This window comes from Parus major, chromosome 5 (assembly GCF_001522545.3).
Source record: "Parus major isolate Abel chromosome 5, Parus_major1.1, whole genome shotgun sequence".
Taxonomy (NCBI): Eukaryota; Metazoa; Chordata; class Aves; order Passeriformes; family Paridae; genus Parus; species Parus major.
In genome coordinates this window covers 55,267,293-55,291,316 of record NC_031774.1, presented here as the reverse complement: position 1 = coordinate 55,291,316, position 24,024 = coordinate 55,267,293, and the positions used below count along the sequence as shown (strand labels likewise).

At 42.5% G+C, this 24,024-nt stretch overlaps 1 protein-coding gene across 3 annotated transcripts in view; it reads left to right on the top strand.

The window, feature by feature from the left end:
• Positions 1 to 12,451: 12,451 nt before the first annotated feature.
• SYNE2 (spectrin repeat containing nuclear envelope protein 2) overlaps positions 12,452 to 24,024 on the top strand; it is a 156,149-nt gene continuing 144,576 nt past the window's right edge. For all 3 annotated transcript variants that reach the window (XM_015630686.2, XM_015630685.2, XM_015630687.3), the window contains exons 1-5: positions 12,452 to 12,577; positions 22,047 to 22,108; positions 23,053 to 23,148; positions 23,420 to 23,497; positions 23,590 to 23,682. In XM_015630686.2, the coding sequence (XP_015486172.1) occupies positions 12,499 to 12,577; positions 22,047 to 22,108; positions 23,053 to 23,148; positions 23,420 to 23,497; positions 23,590 to 23,682 (408 nt within the window). In that variant the 5' untranslated portion in view covers positions 12,452 to 12,498. The remainder of the gene's footprint in view (positions 12,578 to 22,046; positions 22,109 to 23,052; positions 23,149 to 23,419; positions 23,498 to 23,589; positions 23,683 to 24,024) is intronic.

Sequence of the window (24,024 nt, the reverse complement as noted above, 5' to 3'; positions counted from 1 at the left end):
CCCCATCTTAAAAGGCCACGGTTCATCTTGCCAAACTATATAACATAACTATCTGCACGAGAAACAGTTCTCCAGACTCCTTTCATAGTCACTGGAGAGGAGCACACGCTTTTGAGCCATGATTCATCCACACTGAGTTGGACATCTAAAAATACATTGGACAAACTGCCCTAAAAGTGCCTGTTCCTCTCCATTGTTTCTGCTGAGCTCAAACAATGAGCACTTACAGAGGTATTGCTCCTCTGGCTGTTTAGTGTCAGGAGAGCTGAATCTCGGCCAAAGTGTCTCAAGTCCCCGCAGCGTGTCTAGGAGGGCTCTGAGTGTCCTCATTTCCACCAGGCTCAGTGTTGGTTGTGCAGTGTAAGGTGTTTGGCTGTACCTGAGACTGGGGAGCAGACAGCAACATCCACTTTAAATCCACCCTTCACCCCTGGTCAGTCCCTGGACTCGGACAAGCTTCGGGCTGGACCTGACAATCTGCTATAAATAAGAGGCCGAAGGGATTTGCAGAGTGGCGTTTTCAAGGTCTCACATCAGGTTAGTGGCAGAGGTGGAAGCAATGAGGACACTGTGGGCTCCCAGGGGTGTGCTCCTTCTCCTGCCCCAGCTCCTCGCAGCTGCCTTGCCATCTGCTGCACTCCCAGGGGCGAGGCTGGCACTGGCTCTCAGTGGTGGACAGCACCCTGTAGGTACTCACTTCATTTGGATGGAAACCTTTTGCAAAATGACTCATCCTCCTTTCCCTGTCCTTTCTCTTGCAAAAACCCATGGTTCAGGCACAATGCTGATGTATTGTACACCCACGAGGTTGCTGTGGGTGACTGTGTGGGTGCTCTCAGTCACAAGCACCTAAACCTTGGGGTAAATGTGCAACCATTTATGCTGCCCAGGACAGCAGGTGTGGCTGTTCCCTGGTGGCTGGGTGATGTGTGGAAACTCTTTAAACAGACACATCCAAGTGTGCAATAGATAATATCTACATGCAAACCTCAGGGAGCCATCCGGGGAGCCACACCCTGGTCACCTCTGAGGTGCTGCTGCCACCATTGTGTTGTTTAGCAGCATGGAAAAGAAATCACCAGCTCTTGTAGCAAAAGCCTATCTGTGCTGGTAAATCAGGTAGGCTAAGGAAAAAATTCCTGCAGTGTGGAGAACTAGTTCACAGAAGAAAGACTTGTTTTTCTAAATGAGCTAAATGTTGAGGGAATGACTTTGCTGAAGAAATTTGCTTGTGTAGCAAAGATATGAAGCACAGGCAGGTACTGAGTGTTAAATGGATCCTGTGCACCTCTGCTTCTAGACAAATACCAGACTATTCTATCTTTCTTGATACATGAGAAAGAATATGATAGCCATGAAATAGAAAGAATGTGTTGTCTGAGCCAGAATTTGATTCCTGAAGTTCTTCTTAGGGGGTCTGTGGGTGAACTCTAGGAGGTGAAGCAGATTGCAGTTTGACCCCAGAAAGAACAACTGGTGAGAGGAGGGAAAGAGCAAATTATTAAATAAGAGCTGGGAGAAAAGCCAGTCTCCAAAAATAAACTTTGAAGATCAATTCCAGGTATTTCCTGGCATTGTCCTTCTGTTTCTTCAACTGCTCAGACTGTAACAAGTGGTTTTACAGTTAGGAGGCTGACAGGTTTAAGGTTGTTTGGTAGGTTTGTTGATTTTTTTTTAAAGAAAAAGAGAGTATGATAAACTGTGTGCAGTGTTGTTTCTTATGCAAAACTGGGTGGAATGCTGGTGACGAAATACCCCTGGGATGGAGAAAGCAGAGCTTGTTATTGGAAGAGGGAATCTGGAGCAGGACCGGCTTCATTTTGGAGAAGTGAAAAGTCTGGATTTTCTTCCCAATTACATGTCCAGGTCACCTCAGGAGTTCCTAAGGGGGTGGAAGTGGGTATCTGTGCAATTTAGTGTGAGCAAACAGTGTTCCTGCAGAGCAATTGTGCCTTCCTGGTGCTGTGGGTAGCCTTGGAATGGCTTTACTGATAATGTTGGTGAGTGAAGGCATCACCTTTGCAGAGCTCAGAGGTGACTCTAAATCTGTTTCTTCTTGCAAAAATTCTGTGAGAAGCCAGTCCAGGAGTTCACTGTACTGAAAGCCAGTGTGTGGATTGTGAGGAAATTGAAGCATATCCTGTTGCAAGGGCTTGTGTTGGTGATCACACGCCATCTCTCTGCTGGGGTTTTGTTCTGAATGGTGATTCTGAGAGGTGTGTCCCTAAAATCTACAGACAAGACTCAGTGGGCTGGAGTTGGCTCGGGCTGGGTTGGCTCATGTCTTACCTCACCTGCTTGGCCCCGGCCGTGCTGCCTGGCCCGGGACAGGATGGTGCAGCGGCTCTGCTTACACAACACAGCCTCTGGTGCTTGACTGGACTTGTCTGTAAGTAACTTCTGTGTCAGTAATGCCGGTGCCTTTCAGCGAGGGAGATGCATGGGGCTCACGGGCATCTGTCCTGGTTTGTGTGCGTTGTTAAGAAATCCTGATTCTCAGAGAAAACAGCCTGGACACCCTGTGATTCAGACTTGGATGGGAAGACTGTTGTCACCCTGAGTGTGCAGAAGTGGAATGCATGATATAAGTAAGGCATTCTTTAATCTGGGCTGTTTCTAATTTGGAGTACTTGGCTTTGCAATTGCACCTGTATTTTTTTTTATTTTGTTTAGCAAGAACAGTTTATTCTACCAGTTTACTGTGCGACACCAAGTTCTTTCTCTTGGGTTGTCTATGACCCCTTTGGCTGTTTGATCTTCTCTGGCATCAGTAATCAGTGATCTTCACTGGCAGGAGGAACAGTGATTGCCAGGTTTTCACTGCACGCAAAAAGTTACTCTACAAGCTTGAAACAATACAATAAATCAGAGATTTAGGTTTGTGGGGTTTTTTTCTTTCCCCTGAAGCAGCTAATTATTTAAATGCAAAGACAAAGATATTTTATTTGTCTTATGTAGTAAAGGAAAGTGCTTTTCTTAGTGGAGAAGGTCCTGCACTGCCAGTGTGGGAGACACCACTGTTGAGGGGCCCCTTTATGCGTGCAGAACTAGCACAGGCATGCGAACGTGCAGGCTGTGCTTGTATAAAGGCTCCTCTGCCCACAGTCCTCCAAGTACGTGGGACAGAAGGCATAAAACAAACAAGACCCTGAACTAACACTTTAAAGGGAATTTTCAACTGGAAGAATTAAAGGGGCATGAGATACTCATTCTTTGGAGAGGCAGCCCCTCCAAGTCAGAGGAGAGGTGTGCTGGGGAGGCTTGCATCGCTGTAGCCTTGATTGGATACGCTTGAGAGAGAAGCTGATGAATTCACAGCTGACAGGCTAGGGCCCATCATTTAAATTGTAATTTGCCCTTCAAATTCGGCAAGCTTCGTTTTCCATTTCCTTAACAAACCTCTCTTTTGTGTTTTCCTTCTGGCTGCGTAAAACAGTGAGCGCTGCTGGAGAGAGTTACTTGCAGTAGATTCCTTTTCTCTGCTATATTTAGTGGTCACAAGTTTGTGATCCTTGCAGGAATACTGCCAAGGCAGATGAATTTAGCTTGAGACATGCCCTTTCTCTTTTGGCTCCCAAATCCACGGTGTAATTCACTTTCCTCCCCTTTCCTGGTACCGTCAATGGCTCTGTCTGCGAGGTCTGTTGTGCAAACATTGCCCTGCTGCTTCCAGGGATTCTGCTCAGTCAGAACAAGTCCCTGCTTTAGTGGAAGCTCCTGTGTTCAGATTGCCACTATCCCTAGTGCCTTTCTGTTTTCCTAACTTCCTGAAATCGCAGATTACTGCTCTTCAGGAACGTCTTTCTGAACAGTGTTATGATTTAATTTAGAAACTCCAGGTGTTTTATTACTTAGAAGAGCTTTGCCCAACAGAATAATGTGTTTATTAACCATCTGACTGTTTCCTTTATTTGGGGAAAAAGGGAATTGGGAAGGTAGTGGGAAGGAAATGTTTGTATTCCTTCAAAGGCAGACTATTACTAGGACCCTCTTTCTCATTAATATCATGCCATTAATGCCAAGCAGGTGTAGCTGTTATAAATTGCTATTTTAAATATATTTAAATATTAAACACTTTAAATAAATACACTTTACCATGTAAAGTGGTTCCAGTGTGCCTGGGAGTCTGTATTAAAACACTGACGTTCAGTTGCAATCCAAGGGAGGGAAGGCAACACTTGTAAATAAGAACAACTTGTTGCAATGCTTCTTGCTGAGTTAGCGTAGGCAGCACTGCCCAGCTTGTTCTGATCAGGCATGAGAGCTAAAACTGATTGCAGGCCCTTCCTGCCTCCTTCCCATCCCTTCCCTGCTGTACAGTCTGACTGGGGGCCAGGAAGGCCAAGGAGGGCTGTGAGCAGCAGAGCTGTGTGCGCCTCTGCGAGCCGCACAGCCAAAGGTCGGAGGTCTGTCTGTCTGTCCGTCTGTCCGTCTGCGGCGCTGCCTGGCCGCGCTGTGCCCTTCCCCTTTCCAGAGGTGGCCAGGGACAGCGTGGCTGCTCCGTGCTGTGCCTGCCTACAGCCTGAGCCCAGGGACAGACAGCCAGTCTGTCCCACAGTCTGTCGTGGGAAAAGGGAGAAAGCCTCGTAGGAGTGAAATGACGGCGATTGTCATCCTGCTGCCCGCTCTCCCAGTTCACCCTGCGCGTAGGAGGAGATCGTGTTTGTGCGCTGGATGCGATTCCCAGGTACAGCGTGGATCTGGAGCCAGCCCATGTTTCCCATGTTGTTTTTGTGATAACCCTTCCCCGCAGCCCCGTTATCTGCGGGAAGCGGCCTTGGGCTGCTCTGGCTGGTGGGGGAGTGTGAAATCAACCCCTGCTCTGGAAAAGCTTTTCCATTCCGGCCTCACAGCAGCACACTGTTCAAATGACATGGCTTTTTTTGGACATAATTGGAGGCTTCTGGGTATTGCACAGGTAGTTTGGGCCAGGGTGCACTGATGGGCTTTGTGTTTTGGAGATTGAATTGTCACCCAAGACCCTGACATTGATGGAGGCATGAAGTCACTGTGGTGTTTTTGGCTTCCTGCATAGCAGCGGACCCTGGGGTGATCGAGACGTATGGCATCAGCCTCCTGAGCCTCCAGGCACTCAACAGTCCTCTTTTTCACCTTAATAACTGTGGCTTTTAAGTCCTGAGCAGTTCTTGTGTTTATTAACAACATGGAAAATCTTGGAAACCAGTTGAAAACCGAATTGTTTCTGCAATTTTAGTCAGTGTGCTTTGGCACTGCCTTCCCACTTGGGAACAGATAAATGTGAGAGAGGCTCTTATTCTGAGGGCAAGTAATTGCATCGTGCACCTCTATGGGTCAACCTTTGTGACTGTGTGAACAAGGCTTAGCTCTGTTAATAAAAGCATTTCTCTGTGTGTGTTAACATCAGCATGGAGTTAGTGCGGTTTTCAAACTGTGTAATTGTACCAGGATGACTGATATATTACCACCCCCCAAAAGAGAAAAGGTCAAGAAAGACACTTAGCTAACAGTGTTTTAAAATTGATTAACACAATGAGAAGATCCATTGTGCTTCTGTAACAGGAAGTGTTACTGAGGTGTAAATCAAAGACAAACCAGCAACATTTGCTGGCCTTAAAAATGGTGTGGCTTTTGTATACTCATATGCTTCTCCTGGCTGGTTTTCAGAAACTATAAATAGATCACTGGGAAGTCTCTGGATAACAAAAATGTACTGCTGCTGCGTGTCATAAATAAACTTATAAAAGCTGCCTTGGTCTTGCAGTTCTTCTTCTTTGGAGGAGTCCTTACTTTCCACTTGGTTCCAGAGCATCAGGTCACATGAGACAAGATAATTTTTGTGGCAGTGAGGTGAAGCTTCATGTCCAGCTCTGAATCTCCTGAAGATCTTACGTTCTCTGGGCTTGGTGTCTTGCAGATCTATCTAATGCCCTGTTGGCTTGGTTCTACTTGAGCAGAGTTGTTCAGTCTTTTTTCCAAGCTTTTATTTTTTTGATTCCTTCATGTCCAGCTTCTGATAGCATAGGAGTACCCAAGGGCAGGTTTATTTCAACTTCATTTCAGGCAGTGCAGAGTCTCTCTGTTGCCACATGCACTAATACCACTTACTAAAAGACTGGCTGATACCCATCTGACTGCTGTTGGGTGTTATGTAGGATCAGCAGGCTATAGCCTCTTTTCTGTATCACCTTCAGAGGGATGGAAAACTAATGGAAGCACTTCTCTTCCTCCAGGGAAGCACAGAGAATATGTCATTATTACATACTGGATGATGACAAATTTTTTTTTTTTTTCCTGCCAGATACAGAGAAGTTGTCAGTTCCTCCAGAGGGGAAGTCGAGGTAGATCTGTCAAAGATGCTGTCCTGATTTTTGTCTCCTGAGGATCTGGCTTTGAAGGGAGGAGGATCAGCATGTTTTCTTTGTGATCACATTCCAGCTGGGAACGTGATACAATCTGAGATGGCCCAGAAGAGCGATGTTGGCAAGTGCTTTAAAGGTGGAAGGGATAAACTTCAGTTTGGTGTAGGAGCTTAAAAAAAAAAAAACAAACAACAAAAGAGTGCTTAAATGGAAAGGTGATAGAAAATGGATCCTTTAAACAGACTTTTTTTCCCCACCACTGAGAGAAAACATGGTGAAACCATTGTAAGTGAAGTCTTGAGGAGAAAGTAGGACCATCAGACTGAAGTGCTTTGTGAACTTCTCAGGCTTAACAGAGGTGTGAGTACAATCAGAAGTGATGGGAAAATATTATAAAAGAGTAAAAACCAAACCAACTTGATATGGAGTTTCCTGTGGTAATTATTTAGGTCATGGGGTCATGATTTGAATGCCAACAATTTGCCTTGGGGAGGCTTGGTCAAATTTACAGAAAGATAGCTTACCAAAAAAAGGTGGCTCAGTAGCACTTTGCAAGGCTCAAGACTCACACCTCCGAATGTTGCTTCTTTCTGAATCTAAAATAAACAGAGATCTTTGTTAATAGCCAAAAAGGAAAGGGCCTTCAGTTGGTCAGCACTGTGGAGCTCTACTGCCTTTGGATTGGTTCACCAAAGATGAAAATCTGCCGTTTCTGTACATGATGTTGGCTTGGCTCAGTGCATGAGTAATAATAATCTGTTGCTAGGAACAGACTTCAGTTTACATGGAGAGGCCTCTGTGGAGGGCAGGTCTTTGAGTCCCTGAGTGGGTCATAAATAATCAGTGGCGCTTCAAAGGAGGAAAAGTAAAAACAAGCAGTTGGAGATGCCATGAAAAGATGTCTGCAATTCATATTGCAGCACCAGTGGAAAGCATGTAGCCAACATAATTGGGAAAGTGTGGGGCATGGATCTCCAAAGGCAAAACCAATGAAGCAGGGATTTACAAACAGTGGGTTATAATGTTCAGCTACCTCTAGCTGGGCTTGTTTGCAAGGTTTCTGCTGGTTTCAGCTTTAAGGAGTGCAAAATGGAGCTAATTTCATGGCATATGATTTTTCAAGATTGGCCCCTGTGGAGGGCCGTGAGGGTACATCTGTGCAGGGACTTGCACAAATTAGCTGGGAACTCGGGGGCTAAAAAATACTCTTACCTGGGACAATGTGGAAATCAGAGCAACTAATTTGCCTGCTTCCTAAATACTAGCTTCTTTGTAGAGGTAGCTTTGAATTAGTTGATGAAATACCCATTTCCTGTTTTAGGTGTAGTTACAGGCATTGTTTTTAGAGGATGGCAGTGGTTTAACCGTAAAGGAGTGTGCTGTGTAGCTGCTGGGTTTTCCATGCGATGGAATCTTGCCATCTGCGGTACTTGGAACAGCTGAAAGCCAAGGTTTACAAGCCACCCTGATCTGAACTAATGTTAAGGCTGTGAAATCCTTTCTAATGAATCCTGTAAATCCATCTGAAACTTTTTTCACCCTTTCTTCTGAGACAAGAATGTCCTTATAAAGACCCTGCTTAAGAAGAGCATCTCTTAGGTCTCATTAGGACTTAAGCCTCACTGGAGACAAGGTATTTAAATCAGTGTTGTCTATTCTTATGGTAATGGAATGTAAAGCCTGGGTATGATTATTTTCATGTTAGTTCCTTGAGATTTGCAGTCTGCTACTTGCTCTTAGGTTTCTCTCTTTTCAGTGTGCCTATGTGTGTATCTTAATGTCCAGGATTTGCTACAATCTGCTGGCTAACATCAGCTAAATTTGGTAGAGGAAGGGAGATTACAGTAGAATTGATGTGATACAACTGTGCTGATATAATTTCCACCAATGTTTTTAGGTGCCCATTGTGGAAATAGCTGAAGAGGTATGGGATGAAGGGTTTGAGTCTTAGGAGTGCTCTCATCACAGGGAAAGCTTTTGTTGGTGGTTTAACCATTTGAGCTGTGGATTGAGCCCAGATGACCAAGATTTTGCCCCTTTGGAGAACACCATGGAAAGCTTTCTTCTCCAGGAGGACATTGCTAATGGCACCTTTCTTGTACGTTGAAGAAAAGATGAGCTTGCACTGGTGCAATTCACATAAATTAATCCACAGGAAATGAATCCAGTGGAAGTAAGATCCCAGTGTGCCTGGAACTGCCTCTTTGTGATACTTCACAGGCTGTCCCAAGGTGTAAGCAGTTAATGCTTTCCTGCATTAACTCTAGACTCTGCAGAGAGAGGGAAAGACAAGGACATTACCTTCACCTTTGTTTTTATCCCCACTAAGAAAGTTTGAAAGCATTTGATTTACTTTTCAACACTGTGGATATATATTTCCTGGTTGTCCAGCATTTCTTGGAGGGGAAGGGATTGGTTTAGCTTTGCAGTTCACTGAGTTGTTGTGAAACAAAATGACTGACTTAAATATGAGGTAGAAAAGATGAGCCTTCCTACTGCCAATGAAAACCATTGCTGGCTGGTGGTTTTAGACTCTTCAGAGCTTGATTTTTTTAGACTCTTCAGAGCCTGTAATCATATAGTTTGAGTTGATAATGCTGTATTTGAATGAAATTTGGGGCAGGGAGGAGGACAAAGCAGGCATATTGTCCGTGTATAATCCCTTCTCAGACAATCTGTACCTTGTACCTTTTCAAGAAGACTAATCCTTGCAGGTGTGTCCTCCAAGACTGTGTTTGTGTCTCCCCTTCAAAGCAGCTGTGGAGTCTTCTGTTGAGGCAGGGCAAAATGCATCTGCTGTATTGGATGGTGAATTGAGGGTTTGAGGGACATAAAAGCTTTAGCATAAATTTACCTGTTATTAGCTGGGTGTCTTCATAACCTGCACTGTGGATTTGTTGAGCGGATGTCTGTGTTTAAAGAAAAAAGTTTAAAATTTCCCATCCTTTTGGGAAGGAGGCTATAAATTGACTTTAAAAGAATATAAGAGCATATGCTTTTCTTTACTTATATGTGTTCCATGATAATATGCTGTAATTTAAGTTAATTAATAAATTAAGTATCAATTAAAGTTTATTCCTGCTTTAGACCTTAATATTCTTTTTTCTTTGAAATCCTGGAAGTTTCATTAGCTTTAAAGTGCTTTACTGGTTAGAGATCTGAACTGAGATTGGGGTCCCATCACAAAAAGTGAGTGCAGTGCAAGCACATAAAAGGAGACACTGTGCTATGTTGTTGTAGCTGGCAAGGGCTGGGGACAGAGGAGGAACAGTCACACAAAGGTTAAAAATACATATTGTGGTGTTTATGAAATGTCCAACACAGTTGTTCATGGCTCTTGCATACTTTCCTGTTACTATAATGGAATTTTAATGCCAAATCCTGTTCCATTTCCCTGGAATGTAGTCCCAGTGACTCTTGTATCGTGCAAGTTAGTTGGATGTAAATTGGCTCTGCCCATGTCAGCATCTCAAATGCAGGTGCTTTGAAGTTGAAGAGATATGTAAGTTTCCACTCTTTGGGAGTTTGTTTACATACTTCCCACTTGGGCCATTTGTCATCACCTTCAAGGTGTGGTGATCAAAAAACCAAATTCAAGACTTAGTCATACCCAAAAAATATTAAGGCCACCTGACATTTTGTGTTTTCAGACTCTGTGTTTGTATTGCTTAATCCTGAGAGAAAAATGAAGGGAGCTTCCCAGGAAAGATTGCCTTGGGCATAGGCAGCATAGCTGCGAGCATTGGATTCTTGCTCAGCCATTGCCCATCCTCGGTTCCCGTAGAAGCCCAGTATTTATTCTAGAATTCCAGGTTGGAATGGACCTCAAGGACCATCCTGTCCAATATTTTGTGCTAAAATCATGGTCCAGACAAGATGGCACAGCATCCTGCCCTGTCAAATCATAACAGCACCAATGTTGTGGAATCCACCACTTCCCTGGGGAGATTAATCCAATGAGTGATTGCTCTATGAAAAATTTTCCTCTTGTGTTTAATCAAAATCTCCCTAGCAGTAACTCGTACCCACTGCCCCTTGTGTTTTCCATGTGACTCCTTGTAGAAATGGAGTTTCCATCCTCTCTGTGGTCACCCTTCAAATCCTGGAACATGGTAATACGGTCTCCCCTCAGCCTTGTTTTCTCAAGGCTTACCAAACCCAGTTTTCTCAGCCATTTCCTCACACAAGGCCTCCCAGTCTTTTGGTCATTATTGTGCTTTTCTCTCTCCAGCCTGTCCACATAACGTTTTGTACAGCCTGGGCCCAAACTGCACCCAGTATTCCAGGTGTCCTGACAAGTGCTGAGCAGAGAGGGATAATGACTTCTCTGGTGATGCTGGTGATGCCCTTGTTTGTGGTGCCCAGCTTTTTGTTTGCTTTCTTGGCTAATTTATACATCTTACGATTTCCATCCTAACCTCAAGGCTTGGCTTGTTTATATCATCATGTTCTTGTGCCAGCCAAAGATCAAATTAGCCCTTTTCCTCCTATTTTTGCTTGCTAAGCAAGCCAAACTCTTGTAAAAAAATGGGTTTTCTTAATTATCCAGATAGGTCTGACCTTTACCTGCCCCAACTAGAACTCCCCTTGCTTGAATCTGATGCCTTGAGCTGCAGCTGTGAGTTTTTGGTGACTTGCAGAGTTGCTGCATGGTCACTGCAAGAGCTGGAATCAGTGCCTCAGCCTTATGAGCTAATATATATTTCTATGGAAGTCCAGAGGCTTTTTTTGTTGCCTTTTTTCTCTCTGTCTGGCCTTTGCTTGTCATCAGTAGATGTCCCTTGGCAGGAAGGTTGGACTGGTGGTCCCTTCCAGCCCAAAGCATGGCATGATTCTAAATGTGGGCAATAACCCCTGGTCTCATGTGGGTGCTGTAAATGAGAATTGATTGATGTTTGTGAAGTGTTCAGATGCCAGGGTGGTGAGTGCCACAGAAAATCTTGTGAGGGACTCAATAATCCTGTCATCAGGGCAGCTCTTGGATAAAGCACAGGGACACATGTTGTTCAGGGTGAGGAAAGTAAAATATCGAGGAGCTCCTTGTGAAATGCATGTGCTCGTCTCTGCTCAGTGAAGGAGACAGAGAGTGAGGAAAAATAGTATAAAGTGGAGTAAACAAAGGCTGCCTCATGATTCATGTGCACAAGGGAATGGATGTAAGAATTTCTCTGGCATTCCTTAATGTTGTATTTCCTGACTCATCTACTCACGCCCTTTATTTTGACATATATTTGGTGGATGAGTTGTTAATATATGGTGTGGAAATCCTTTTTCTTCTGGTGAAAAGGTTACAGTTGTGTAGATAACAAAACTTGTTTAAGAGTCAGCTCTTATTTAATTTGAAGCTTAATTTATTTTTCAATTTGTTTAACTTCTGGGTTCTTGATAAAAATGTCTCTATCTTAAGTATCCAGTTCTTCCTACAGTGGCAAATTGAACAACATAGTCACTGCAGAACCAGGAACACTTGTATTTTTTAAGGAAGATAGAGCATATTGTTTTCTAAAGTTGCATTAGAGATAGAGGATGTATCCAGGGAGAGGAAAATGGAGGAGGTGGAAAAAGAAACTCCTTCATGGGGGTTGAGGAGTAATAAAGGTACCAGACAGAGACAGCAGTTGTGTGTTGATTCTCATATGATTACTGCTGCTTTTTAATTTCTTTTTAATCTTTGCAGATTCTGCCTGAATTGTTTTTTTGTAACAATTATCCAGGCAGAAGGGGAGAGCTTTAAGGTACAAGGATTTAGAAAGTGAGGTTTGGCAGCTACCAGTCTGCAGAAGGCGCTGTGAGCTTTTCTCACCTTGGCTTTCTCAAAGAAAGCAACAGTGTTTGAATTTTCCTAATCCTGGTGCTTTGTTTTCATGGCAAGACCTACTTGGATCCTGGTTTGTATTGTGGAGTGCTGCTGGTAGAAAAGCTGGGATTCCTGCAGTATGAACAGTCATTGTATTCTGTATAAACAAAGGAAACAGCTGACCAAGGGAAGAAAACCCGAAACAAAAACCCAAAATGTGTATCTTGGTGCCACATCATCACTGATCATACATCATCAATTTTTATGTAAAACTGTACTGATTTTCTTCTTTTTTTTTTTTTTTTTTTTTAATATAATTTCAGTTTGGAAATTGACTGAAGAATATCCATACAATTCAATATGGCATCACAGCAGTCATCTGCATCAACAGAGGAGCAGGCTTCCTCTGAAATAGATGATCTCCATCTAACTCTGCAAGGTGAGTCACTGAAGTTTTCTGTGCCTTTTTAATTTAGATTTTTGTCAGAAATGTGTGGCTCTATGTACAGGTTGAAGGGAATTCTGAAAAACCTGTCTAAACTGAGGTTATGGTGAGTGTAGTTAGTTCATGTCTGTGCTTTGTGTTTCAGGAGAGAGGCTTCAGCAGGGAAATGACAGATAAGCTCTTGTAGTACTTTCTTGTGATGTTTTCAGATCAATTGCCTTTTTTGGTGCTGATGTGCTCACTGGTCCTTATGCTTTGTTACTCAGAATACATGTTGGTGTAAACAGTTTTCAAAAGGACCAGCAGCATGAAAACAGGCCAGTTCATTAGTTTCCTTGTGTTCAATTTGTGGACAATTTAGGTGGTTGCATTGAGCTGTCTTAATGAAGCTATTGACTACTATTTTGTTTTAGTTTACTTCAGTTTTTCTGGTTTTAACTACTATATCCTCTGCAAGTAGGGATAATTTTTGTGCCTTTCAAACAAATTTCTTATGGGTCAAGTCTTTGGTTCTTACTTGTCATGTGTTATAACTTGTTAAGGAAACATTCAGTGGTGGTTTTAAATTATTTCAGTTTAATGGTATCTACCTGGACAGTTAAATGATGATGAGTGCGTCCAACCCGGCCTCTCAGAACTTTTGGGTTTTCCTTACTGACATGTCAAATTTCCTTCTGTATGAATTTCCAGTGAAGGTTGACTTTGCTGTGAACATATTTGTGGAGGCTGTCAAGGAGGCTAGGCCAGGCATCAGGGCTAGCCCTGCTGAAAGCTTAGTTTTGATGTGTTTAGAGCCTGCTTATCCTAGAACGGATGGGCTAACTCCTGTTTCCACAGAGCTGTTTCCTTTTAACTCCCTTGCAATGAAATTTCTGTGGTGCTTGGTTGAGAGCAAATATGTTGAAAACAGATGGTGCAAAAGAATATTCTGTCAAGTCACTTCTGTGATCCATATTTGCAGTAATACTGTCGTTGGAGCCATGTGTTTTGACGAGTGAGTGTTAATAGTGGTCAAAGCCAAGCATCTTTAATGGTGGCTATTCTTATGTTTTGCTTCAGTATTCCATTTTTAGGAGAACAAGCAAAAGCTTGTAGCAGACAGGAGCTAGTCTGACTTTTGCACCAAGCACAGCTTGTCAGACACACATTTGTTGTGCCAGTCAAACTCAGCCTTGGGTAGAAAGGCTGAGGTGGCTGTTGTGAAACAGATTTGGAAAACACTCTCTAGCTTTAAGGCAGATTTAAAGTTACAGGACATTTTAAGAACAGGGTTTTACTTTCAATTTTTTTTTTTTTTTCCTGAAAAATCAGGTTGGTGCTTGTGTTGAATAACAATTGAGTCTTTTGGTGAATATCTCATTGAAGGAGCCCTGTTTAGTAAAATTGAAATGACTGTATTTCTTTGGTATAATAAATGGAGCTCTTAGATTGTGCTGAAATGAACACACTGCAAATCTTGTGCACAAGCTGTCTGTGACTGGCTGCTGTAAAACATCTGGAGACATCCCTTAGAAGTGACATCAGCCATTTTTTGTAAAGATTGAAGGACAAAACAAATGGTACTGACACATTCTGTGTTTGGTGCTGCATCGTCTGCTCAGGGTCAAATAAGCAAATGGCAATGCAGCTGTGAGGAAGCACCAAAGACACACTCCCTGACATGACATATAGGGACCATTAAGAGTTCTACTCACAGATCTGTGGTAGCAAAGGTCAAATAAGAAGAATAGGGTCACTCAATGAAACAGGTTTTTCCATGAATAGGAATCTTGAGATGAGATTTGCAAAGCAGCTGGCAACACTGATTGCTTTAAATCTTCAGGACCACTTGGGGAAGTGTTAGAGAAATTTCAGATTCAAGGAGTAGCTGCTTATAACTATCAGAGAAGCAGCTGACATTTTGTTTGGCTGCAGGTGGATGTAAAACTTGTTATGATCTGCTTGTTCAAATTGCTGGGGTATAGCTTCAAAGAGTATGTCCAGCACTTTGTAACACACAGCTTAACAGGAGACATGCATAAAGGAAAAAGCCAGGAGTGAGATCTAGTCTGGATGTCATCTAGATATATTTTAATCTACTTTTTAATTCTTTGTGATCCAAACTTCCATTATTCCTGAAAGGCATCCCATGGGGATGGAGCACTTGTCTAGTCTTGTTAATTAGGGCAAGATCAACTTAATGTGCCAGTTGGTTTGGTCATAAAACTTTGTGAAGTTTATGCTTAAAAAATATGACAAAATCATTAGCTTTGTTGTTTTATTTCCTTCCCTACCCTGTGTAGGTATGTTATTTGAGGTATGTTTGACCGTTATTTAAGTTACAGTCTTCTGTGAGGACAGCACTTTTGGGAAGGAAAAGGAGGAAAAGAGAGGGAAAGAACAATTTCCTAAAAGTAATTAGTAGAGTTTACTACTTAGTAGTTATTATTATAGTATTCTTATTAATTTGTGGCTAGTTTGTTAATAGTGTAAAAACTTGTTACTGGTTTTTAGGTAAAAGAGTGATCAAGGGTAAACATTCACTTTCCTTATAATAGTGTTTGGCCTAGAAGATGCCATGAAGAAATTCACTGGAAAATAGGTAATAATGTAACTTTGTTCTCATTGCATCTTTCTCATCAGCTTATTACTTTTAGGAGACTGAAGCTTGAAAAACATGACGAAAGTAGGTGAAGAAATGAAAGCAGTATGTTTCCTAATACCCCCATCCCCAGGCATTTTCAAATGGTAAAGCTAGTCACAAAATCAGGAGGCTGAAGTAAAAAGCTGCAAGACTATAAACCCTTATATATGGATCTTTTCAGATTTATGTATTGTTCTTTAACCTTTACCAGTTTTCAAGCTGATATCCAGATGAGAGTAATAGTTACCCCTTCCCTCCCTGCCAAGAAAGTGGAAATTGCTATGAAAATGCATGATGTCAGGAACTGGCAGGCTTCTTTTATTTTCTTTTTTCCCTTCCCTCTGTCCCAGATGTTATAATAAAATTTTATCAGATTAAGGTCAACATTATCTGGGCCTTTCCTTCAGCATGTCTCTGTTTCTTTGCAGTTTTCTGATGCAGCACAACTTAGAGCAGCTGCAGGATTGCTTTGTGTCCTTGCATTTAACAGTGCAGGTGCAAAGCCTGGAGCTGGACCTGTTGTGGCTATATCCAGATGGGGAATACTTATGGGAAGGGTTTCTCCTGCCAGGCAATCGGCAAACATTTTGATGAGCAGAGGGTGCTTGACAGGGAGATGCTTCATTGCACCATGGGCCATGTTTGAAACCTCAAGTCCCTTTTTGGTGTAGGATGGAGCAGGCAAGAGCTCAGGGCTTGGCTGGCAATGAGCATGAGAGGAATAAAGCAGGAGCCCTGTGCTCTGTCTCCTCCTCCTGTGGTTCCCTCCCATCACTGCATCATGGGCTGGCCCCAGAGTGGGGTCCAGCCTGCTGCTCATCCTTCTGTGAGCCGAAGAGGAACACTCATCATCCAAAATTGCCTCTGGCTTCTTGAGATGAGGAGGCATGTCACCTGCTTGGTAAGAGAAGGGCTTCCTGGCAGTGCTTTGGGAGCTGCTGGAGATGGAGCCATGCTTTGCTGCTGAGCAGGAGTGCAGGAGTGCAGCATTGCAGCGAGGGGAATGCATGGCTGCTCGTGGATGGGCGGCTGCAGCAGGAACTCTGTAGGGTTTGTGGCACTCTGGAATGGATTATTTTTTCCTTTTGGAAATCTCTTTACCTTGGGAGGATTTAGCCTTGATTTTCTGTCCCATGCACAAATCCTTCCCCTGTCTTCCCTGGGATAGCAAACGGACCCACCAAGCCTGTAGAGAACTCTGTTTTCTGTTTCCATGCTTGATGAGCTAATTCAGACTCAAGAGAGTGTATTAGCTCTTGGAGTTTGGGACATGTACTTTTTCACTGTTTAATTACCTGCAAGGGTCCTAATTTTTGGCTCCACTTACTAATCTACGTGTGTGTGTGTTACTGTTTATTTCTGTAACCTAAAGGATGATAATACAGGAATGTGGTTGCTACAGCTGAAGAGAGTTTTTGAAGAGAACTGCTTAAGAAGAGAGTTTAGTGATAAAAATGAATTATACTATTTTCATGCAGTTATGTCTAATCCTTTATGAATGATTTCAAGTGAAATTGCAAATACTGTGATATGTATGGATAGGCTTTGTTCTGCACCTTGTACTCATCTCTGTATAAAGGGGTTTTTCTTTTTGGGACCCTCTTAATTCAACCAGAAGTCAGGTAAATAAATAATTCTTACTTATCTTTTTTTTTTGTTTTGTTTTGTTTTTAACTGTGTGTCTCATCTGATGGGGCCACTTGCTTATTGAAGTGACACTTTTTTTTCTTCAGCCATGATTTCAATAATTCCTTAAAATTTTAATTTAAAGAATGATTTTAAAAGTCCATTAAGTGTTTATTGCAATTTTACAAGGGTGACTTTTGCAAAATCTCCCATAGGAGCTGCACAGAAAATTATTCCTGGTTTATGTTGCCTGGGTGAGGAGCTGTTCTGCAGGTCCCATAACTGCTCCAGCTTTGTGGCATGTGACAGGGCTGATGGCACTGGAGAAGTAACTGACATATGACACTACCTTGAAAAAATTCAGTCATGGGTATTTTTGTCTGCTTCACATGCCTAACATAAAAAAATAGATTGTATAGTTGCATAAAAGTGTTCCCTGCTAGGTAAATTTCAGTTTTTAAAGGCATTATCTGGTGCATAACTGGTTAAAAACTGGAATTAAAATGCCTAAGGATTGGATGGCTCCTGAGGCACCTGTGAGGTCACTACAGTCAGATCCCTGTTTCACTGTTTATTTTCTTTAAAATGTTAGAAAAGCCACTTGAACATTTATCTTTAAAAGTATGTTGATATCTAAATGATGTGACTTGGTACCTTTTCAGAATTTAATCTCAACCTGCCTGAGTACTAAACATCACTTTGTGGTGGCATTAAAGGCAGTAGTGATTCAGAGCAGGGTTGCTCCAGCATCCTGGCAACGAGAACAGCAAAAGGGTTTAAGAAAGCCAGGAGGGCAAAGCTTGGTGTGAACTTTTGGTAAAGCAGCACTTTTTGGTAAACTGAACACTTGGCTTTCTAAAGGAAAAGGAGGTTGAAAGGACTAGTGCAGAAAGTTTCCACCTGCTTCACTGATGTACTAGCAGTGATTTAGTTAATATTTATGTAATACTTAGATTTGAAAAGATCCATTCCTGCCTGAATAAATCTCCTTAGAGATATTTTCCTCATCTTCATTGGGTTTTGGGTAAACTTCTCAATCTTGACAAAAAATTCTGTGTTTGTTTTTAATTGCTTAACACCATGTTGCTGAACATAAATGCTGGAAATAACTCTTTTCCCTGCTTTCCTGTCTGCAAAACATGAAACTGTTGCTGGGTGGAAGGGAAGGGACTATACAAAAGGCTTGGGGGTTAATTGCTTACTCTCTCCCTGGATTGGCAAGTACTTAATTGTCCTTCTGATGGTTCCAATCATTTAAACAATGTACTTATTTGGTGTATTAGTTCATACCAGCAGTGCTGTCTTGAAGGAGCTCTCCTGGTAATCCCTGCTTCCCATCCTTCGCTTCATTTTGCTGTCAGGGAGTGTGGAAATGGTTATTTTGAATGAAACTGAAATAAGGAAGGTGCTGTGGCTCTCCCTGGGCATTGGGGCTGGAGTTAGCCCAACACAACCTTTGTTGTGTCCCTGCACACATGGTGGGTGCTCTGTGTTGTGAACAGCAGCTCTCTTGATCTGTTCCTGATGAGCTCCCTGCACGCTGCTGTAGACGTAGCCTCAGCTGACCTCAGTGGTGAAAGGAAGATACAAAAATATCCTACACAAGAGGTAATTCCTCCTGGTGAAACAGAGATGAGAATATGACAGACAGGTTTGTGCTCATTAAAGTAATTGCTTAATTTTTATTTTTTTTTTTTAAAAGAAGCCATACAGTTGTAAATTGTTTACTGGCAATGATACACAAGTCGTTGTGATAGAAGAAATCCTCTTTGCTCTTTGGTGACAGTGCTTGATGGGTGTGGATGGACAGGCTACATCAGTTCTGCCATGATTTGCTTCCCCCACCTCCTGCTGAAGGAGATGATGCTTTCCTTGGAGCTGCCATTCCCCCACCTCAGGAAGGGAGGCACGAAAGGCAGAAGGGCAGAGTAAACTAATTTTGTTTTTTCTGCATCAGGGCTTAAAGAAGGCTGAGAGTAAAACAGTGGCTGGCAGTGCTGCTGCTCTCCTTTCCCTCCTGGGAGAGTTCAGCATTCACGTGGTCCCTGCCGTGTCCCTCTGCTCCTAATGATCAGCCTGGTTTGTAGCACTTGTTGGTAGCTCATTACTGAATAAAACAGTCATTGTCCAGCAGTGTGTATTGATTTTTGACTATCCTACGTGACACATTGCTTGAGTGTGTTATTCTTCCCTAAAGAGTTGTTAACACAGGGAGAAATGTGGTAGATTTTGGGTATTTTCAGATTACCAGGTTCTTATTCTTTTCTCTCAGATCCACTTTTTAGCTTAGTGAGTTTTGACCCAAAGTAAAGGAAATTATCAGGGTGTTTTGTTTTTTTTTTTGTAGCTTTTTTATTCTAGGTCAGTGACATTTTGAAAACTAGGGCAGGAGAAAACCAAGGTCAGTTAGAGTCCTACAAAAAGGCCTCACAAAGAATCCATTCACCCTCATAAAAATAAAAATCTGTATTAATTAACCACGTGATAGAGGTAAGAATTGGAGAGCTTGATTAAATCATTAGCGCCTCTGAGCAGCAGCATTGGAGGGGGGGCTGGGAGAGAAAACACACTCAGCCTGAAAATTGCAATTTTAAAATAAAAAATGTGTGCCATGGTGCCAGGAGCACATCTGTACTGAGTGTGTGTGGTGTGGAAACCCTGACTGCTGCACACTATGAGCTGGGGGAATACTGGCAAGCGTGGGGTTCTGTTATTAATTTGGGAGGAGATTCTATTATTTGTTTGGGTAAGAAAAAAAGGCACATTGCAGCAGAGGCAGCAGCTGCTTGGAAGGCAGCCCAGTGGGTTGTGTTAGGTAGCTTGTGGAGGGTTTAAGGTGCTCTTATGTGTGTGCAGTGGAATAACCACCTTGTACTTTCACCAGGTGAGACATTTGCCACGTGAATCAACACTTGCAGTATCTGGCCCCTATTGCATAATGAAGCATTTTAATATGGATGTCAATCAAAACAAAGGCAAAGTGTCTCATCCTAACCATCTGTAACCAGCCCCAAATGCAAGTTCTTCAAATCAGCAGCAGTGGTGTGTGTTTGGCAAGAGCTGCAGCTGCAGGAGCCGCTGGCGTCAGGCAGAGTAGTCAATATTTGCTCTCTGTCCCTTTTCAAATGCTAGCAATGCCAGCCTTGCCTGCCTGATAAAATAGAGCGCAGCGACTCAATAATTGCTTGTTGGGTAATTGGAATGGCTCCCACGTGGTGTTCAGCTGAAGGGTGTGGTTGGCTCCTGTGCTAACATGAAGCCAGTATCTCCATGCTATTTTTGTCCTCCCTGTGAGCATTGCAGGGTTGTTTGGTCTGTGTGCCATGTGTGCACTTAATTTTCTGTTTTCCAGACAAAACCCAATTTTGTCATGTCGTTTTTATCCATTAAGATTATCCTTACCTTACTGTTTGAAGGCAATCTTTGTGATGCTTAGAAAGAATTTTGAAACAATCCAGCAAGCAGGAGAAACCTCCTGCTTCATGCTCTGACAGGAGGGTGGTGTTGCAGATTAGTGGAGGGCTGTTGAAAGACGCCTTCACTACAGGATGGAAAGCAGTGCTCAACGCAGGTGACATGAATGTTTTTGCTGATGCTCACCTGCCCACTGAGGCAGAAGGCAGCCTGTGGGGTGAGGAGCAGGAGCCTGGGTTATCCTCAAGTGAATTTCTGTGTTTCAGGAGCTGATGAAGCTCCGCAGAAACTCCTTTGGTCTGTCTTGGATCATGAAAAGACCCCACGACTGGGGTTTGTGGTTGCAAATTCCCAAAGTGTAATAAAGTGTGGGATGTTTTCCTGTGAGTGGCATTTTCACTTTCATGGGCAGAACAGTCAACTTTGTTTTTTTTTCCCCAAGGACTTGGTGTTTTTGGTATCCTTCATCCTGCCCAGCTTACCAAAACATACTTATCTATTGCTGAGAGGTCTTGCACTTGCCTTACAGTGTCAAGCTTGCCTTCAATTAATCTTTTGAGCAAGAACATGCTTTCAGAGGCAGAAGAGATGGTCTGTTCCCACCCTGTCTCCCAGATTTGTTTCTCTGTGCAAGCCTTTTCTGGGAAGCCAGCCCCAACACTTGCAGTCAAGGCTGCTGTGGAAAAGGAGATAAAAAGGAGTTTATGCTCAGGCTGTCTCTCATGAGCCTTTGGGGTGGCTGCTGGTGGCAGATGTGAATTCATCATCTGAGGGGTCAGCACCTCTGTTTGTCACCTGAGACCTTCATTCAGACTTCCAGCCCCTAAGGGATGTGTGGGTTTTGTGGTATGCCTTGGAAATGGAGTGGTTTTTTGGGAGGGAGCATGGGCTGGGAAGTCAGGTAATACACTGCCCCTGACAGGGCTGGTCTAGTCTGACTCTGCTGCTCACCCTCTGCTTCACCTTCTGGGGGAACTGGGCTTTCCTCCATCTCTGTTGCCCACAGGCAGGTGTGAGAGACCATTCAAATACATCTGGTTTTTCAAATGTGGCTTAACCAGCTCCGTGTCTCCCTGCACAAGCACTGGTTGGTAGTTGCTCACAGGGTGGCACCGCGAAGGCTGGGGGTGCAGAGCTGCATCTGTGTCCCTGGCTCCTGCTCTGAGTCCCAGGTCACTGGTTTTTGCTGCAGCACAAGTTCAAGCACTTCCTTCTTCCTCTTGCCTGTATTAACACCCTGTGTGCTCCTTTATGTCTGGGTTAATAATTTGTACACCCTGGAAGGGATGCTGGAGGAGGGTGTATTTCCCCATGGCAGCCTCATTACTCTTTCCAGCCCTTTGGTTTGCAAAGACTTCTTGTTGTGTGGCTTCACCTCCAGCCTGCATCCAGCTTGATTTTGGCTTTTCCCAAACTCCAAAATATATCTTGTACTGAGGAGTCCTTGAAGGAACATTTAGGAACAGACAGAGCTATTGAAGACATTTTTCTTTGTAGAATTATGTGCTTACACTGCTGTTTGTATTTGCTGATCTTCTGAGACATCCTTCATTAGCTATTCTCTGCATCCTGTAGGTTATGCTTGATGGTTGTAGAGGTCTTTGCAGTACCAGCTCAGCTAGCAAGAAAATATCAGCTATAAAACAAGAGCTGAGAAAAACTGATATTAAATAGTAGCTTAATATCTGGAAGAGCAGACCTTAGGTTTGATGTGGATGCCATATGTCTTTTTGAGAAAGAGGAATAAAACCTGATCATTTTTTCCATTAACTTTGTTTTCTTTTTGTTTTTATTTCCCAGTCCAGCGAGAGTTTACACAGAAGAAAACCTTCACTAGTTGGATAAATTCAATATTGGCAAAGGTAAATGGGGGTTCTTTAGTAAAGACATGCCTTTTGCCTTTTTGGTTGAGATATTGCTGGTTAGAGATTACATTTTTTAGGAACAAATGAAATTAGCGCAAGTTTTTTTTAGGCACTGGATGGGAAAAGGAGCCCTGAGAAGCATTTGCTTATTAAGTGCAACAGCCCTGTATTAGGGCACATCCAGGGACATTTGTATGAGGTGGTTTGTGTGTAGATGTCACTCTTCCTTTCTCATGTGGTAAAACTTGTGGTGGATTGAGGCACATGTCTCAGGGTTTTACGAGTTTCTGAGTTTACAGTTGGTTTTACTGGGATTAGGTAAGTGTTGCTCTGTTATGCAATCCAAGAACATGAGTTTAATGAGATGACCTGAGTGACTGGTAAGTATTAAGACAAACCACATAGTAGTGGAGGTGCTCTTTAAGCTCTCAGAAAACAGCTCCTGCAGCATGTGCTGGGGCTCTGACTTGCTCAGGTAAATAAAAACTAAAAATTTATCTTGGTCTCTCCTTGAGCACAAGCTGCTGAGCTCATGATAAGTTTGTGTTGCGTGGGTGAAAAGAGGTTTAGTTATGCAGCTCTATACTCAAATGTGTACTTAATATTGATTAAGATCTCAAAATATGAATTAACTGCCTTGTTTAGCTCTCCCTTTCTCAATTTTTTTTTCTTTTGCCCCAGACTTGAAAAATGTGTGTGCTTGAAAGTGAGGCCTAAAATTACCCTTATAAAACATAGAGGCAGGACAAGGGGGAGGGAATAAGACACAAACATAATAATGGGTTAGAAGAAGCAGGATATAGCTATTCAGATGCAGGATTTTTATTGAAGTTTAATGAAAAAAATAAAGGATGCTAAACATCATTGAACAGGAGAGTAATCTGTGATGTTTTGTAGTATGTTGAATTCAAAATGACAAAAGATTGAAATTTGTCTTGCAGCATACCCCTCCTTATGTTGTCTCAGACCTGTATACAGACATACAGCAAGGACATTTGCTTCTGGATCTGTTGGAAGTGCTTTCAGGTCAACATCTGGTAAGAGAGAGTAATAAAAATATTACCTCAATCCTTTGTCAAGACCAGCAAAGATTTCTGGATATGCTTAAGTGCAACCATATGAATCATCCCCCTGGAGTCACAGAGTTAGTTTCAAGTAACTTATTTTTATATCATTGACTCTCAAACACGCTGAAGTAAGTTGATCCAAAGTAATTTATGAATCTTTGCAGATTTATCCTTTATCAAAATATAGAATAAAATTAATTTTTACAGTTGAAGATATAACCTGTTTTTTTTTTCTTCGCAGCCACGGGAAAAAGGATTTAATACCTTCCAATGTAGAAGTAATATAGAAAATGCTTTGACATTTTTAAAGAGCAGATCAGTGAGTATTAACTTCAGAATTCACAACTAAAGCCAGTTTAGCTGGTGGAACATTTTCTTTGTTAACAATGATCCCTTTTTTTCCCTCCTTAGCTGAAGCTCATAAATATTCATGTAGCTGACATTATTGAAGGAAAACCTTCCATTGTGCTTGGCCTAATCTGGACCATTATATTTCATTTTCATGTAAGTATTTCAGCCATGTAAGAGTTTTAGTAGAGGGGAAAGGCACAAAAAATGTGTTGACTTATGTGATTGCTAAATAAGATGAATTAGTACTAAACAAAAGATTATTTTCTGACACGTGGAAGTGACAGCTCGAGGAGGAGATGCACTAATACAGGGATAGCAGTGATGAACAGTATCTAGCTGCAAATGGGAGGAAGGAAAGATACTGAGATTTATTTTTTTTAAGCAATCAGTTAAAAAATGGGATAAACTTTGCTTGTCTAAGGTCTGTAATGATTAAGCTCCAAAAAGGGCAGATAGTGTGAAGTGGCTCATCCATCTCTCTCAGAGGCAGCCCCA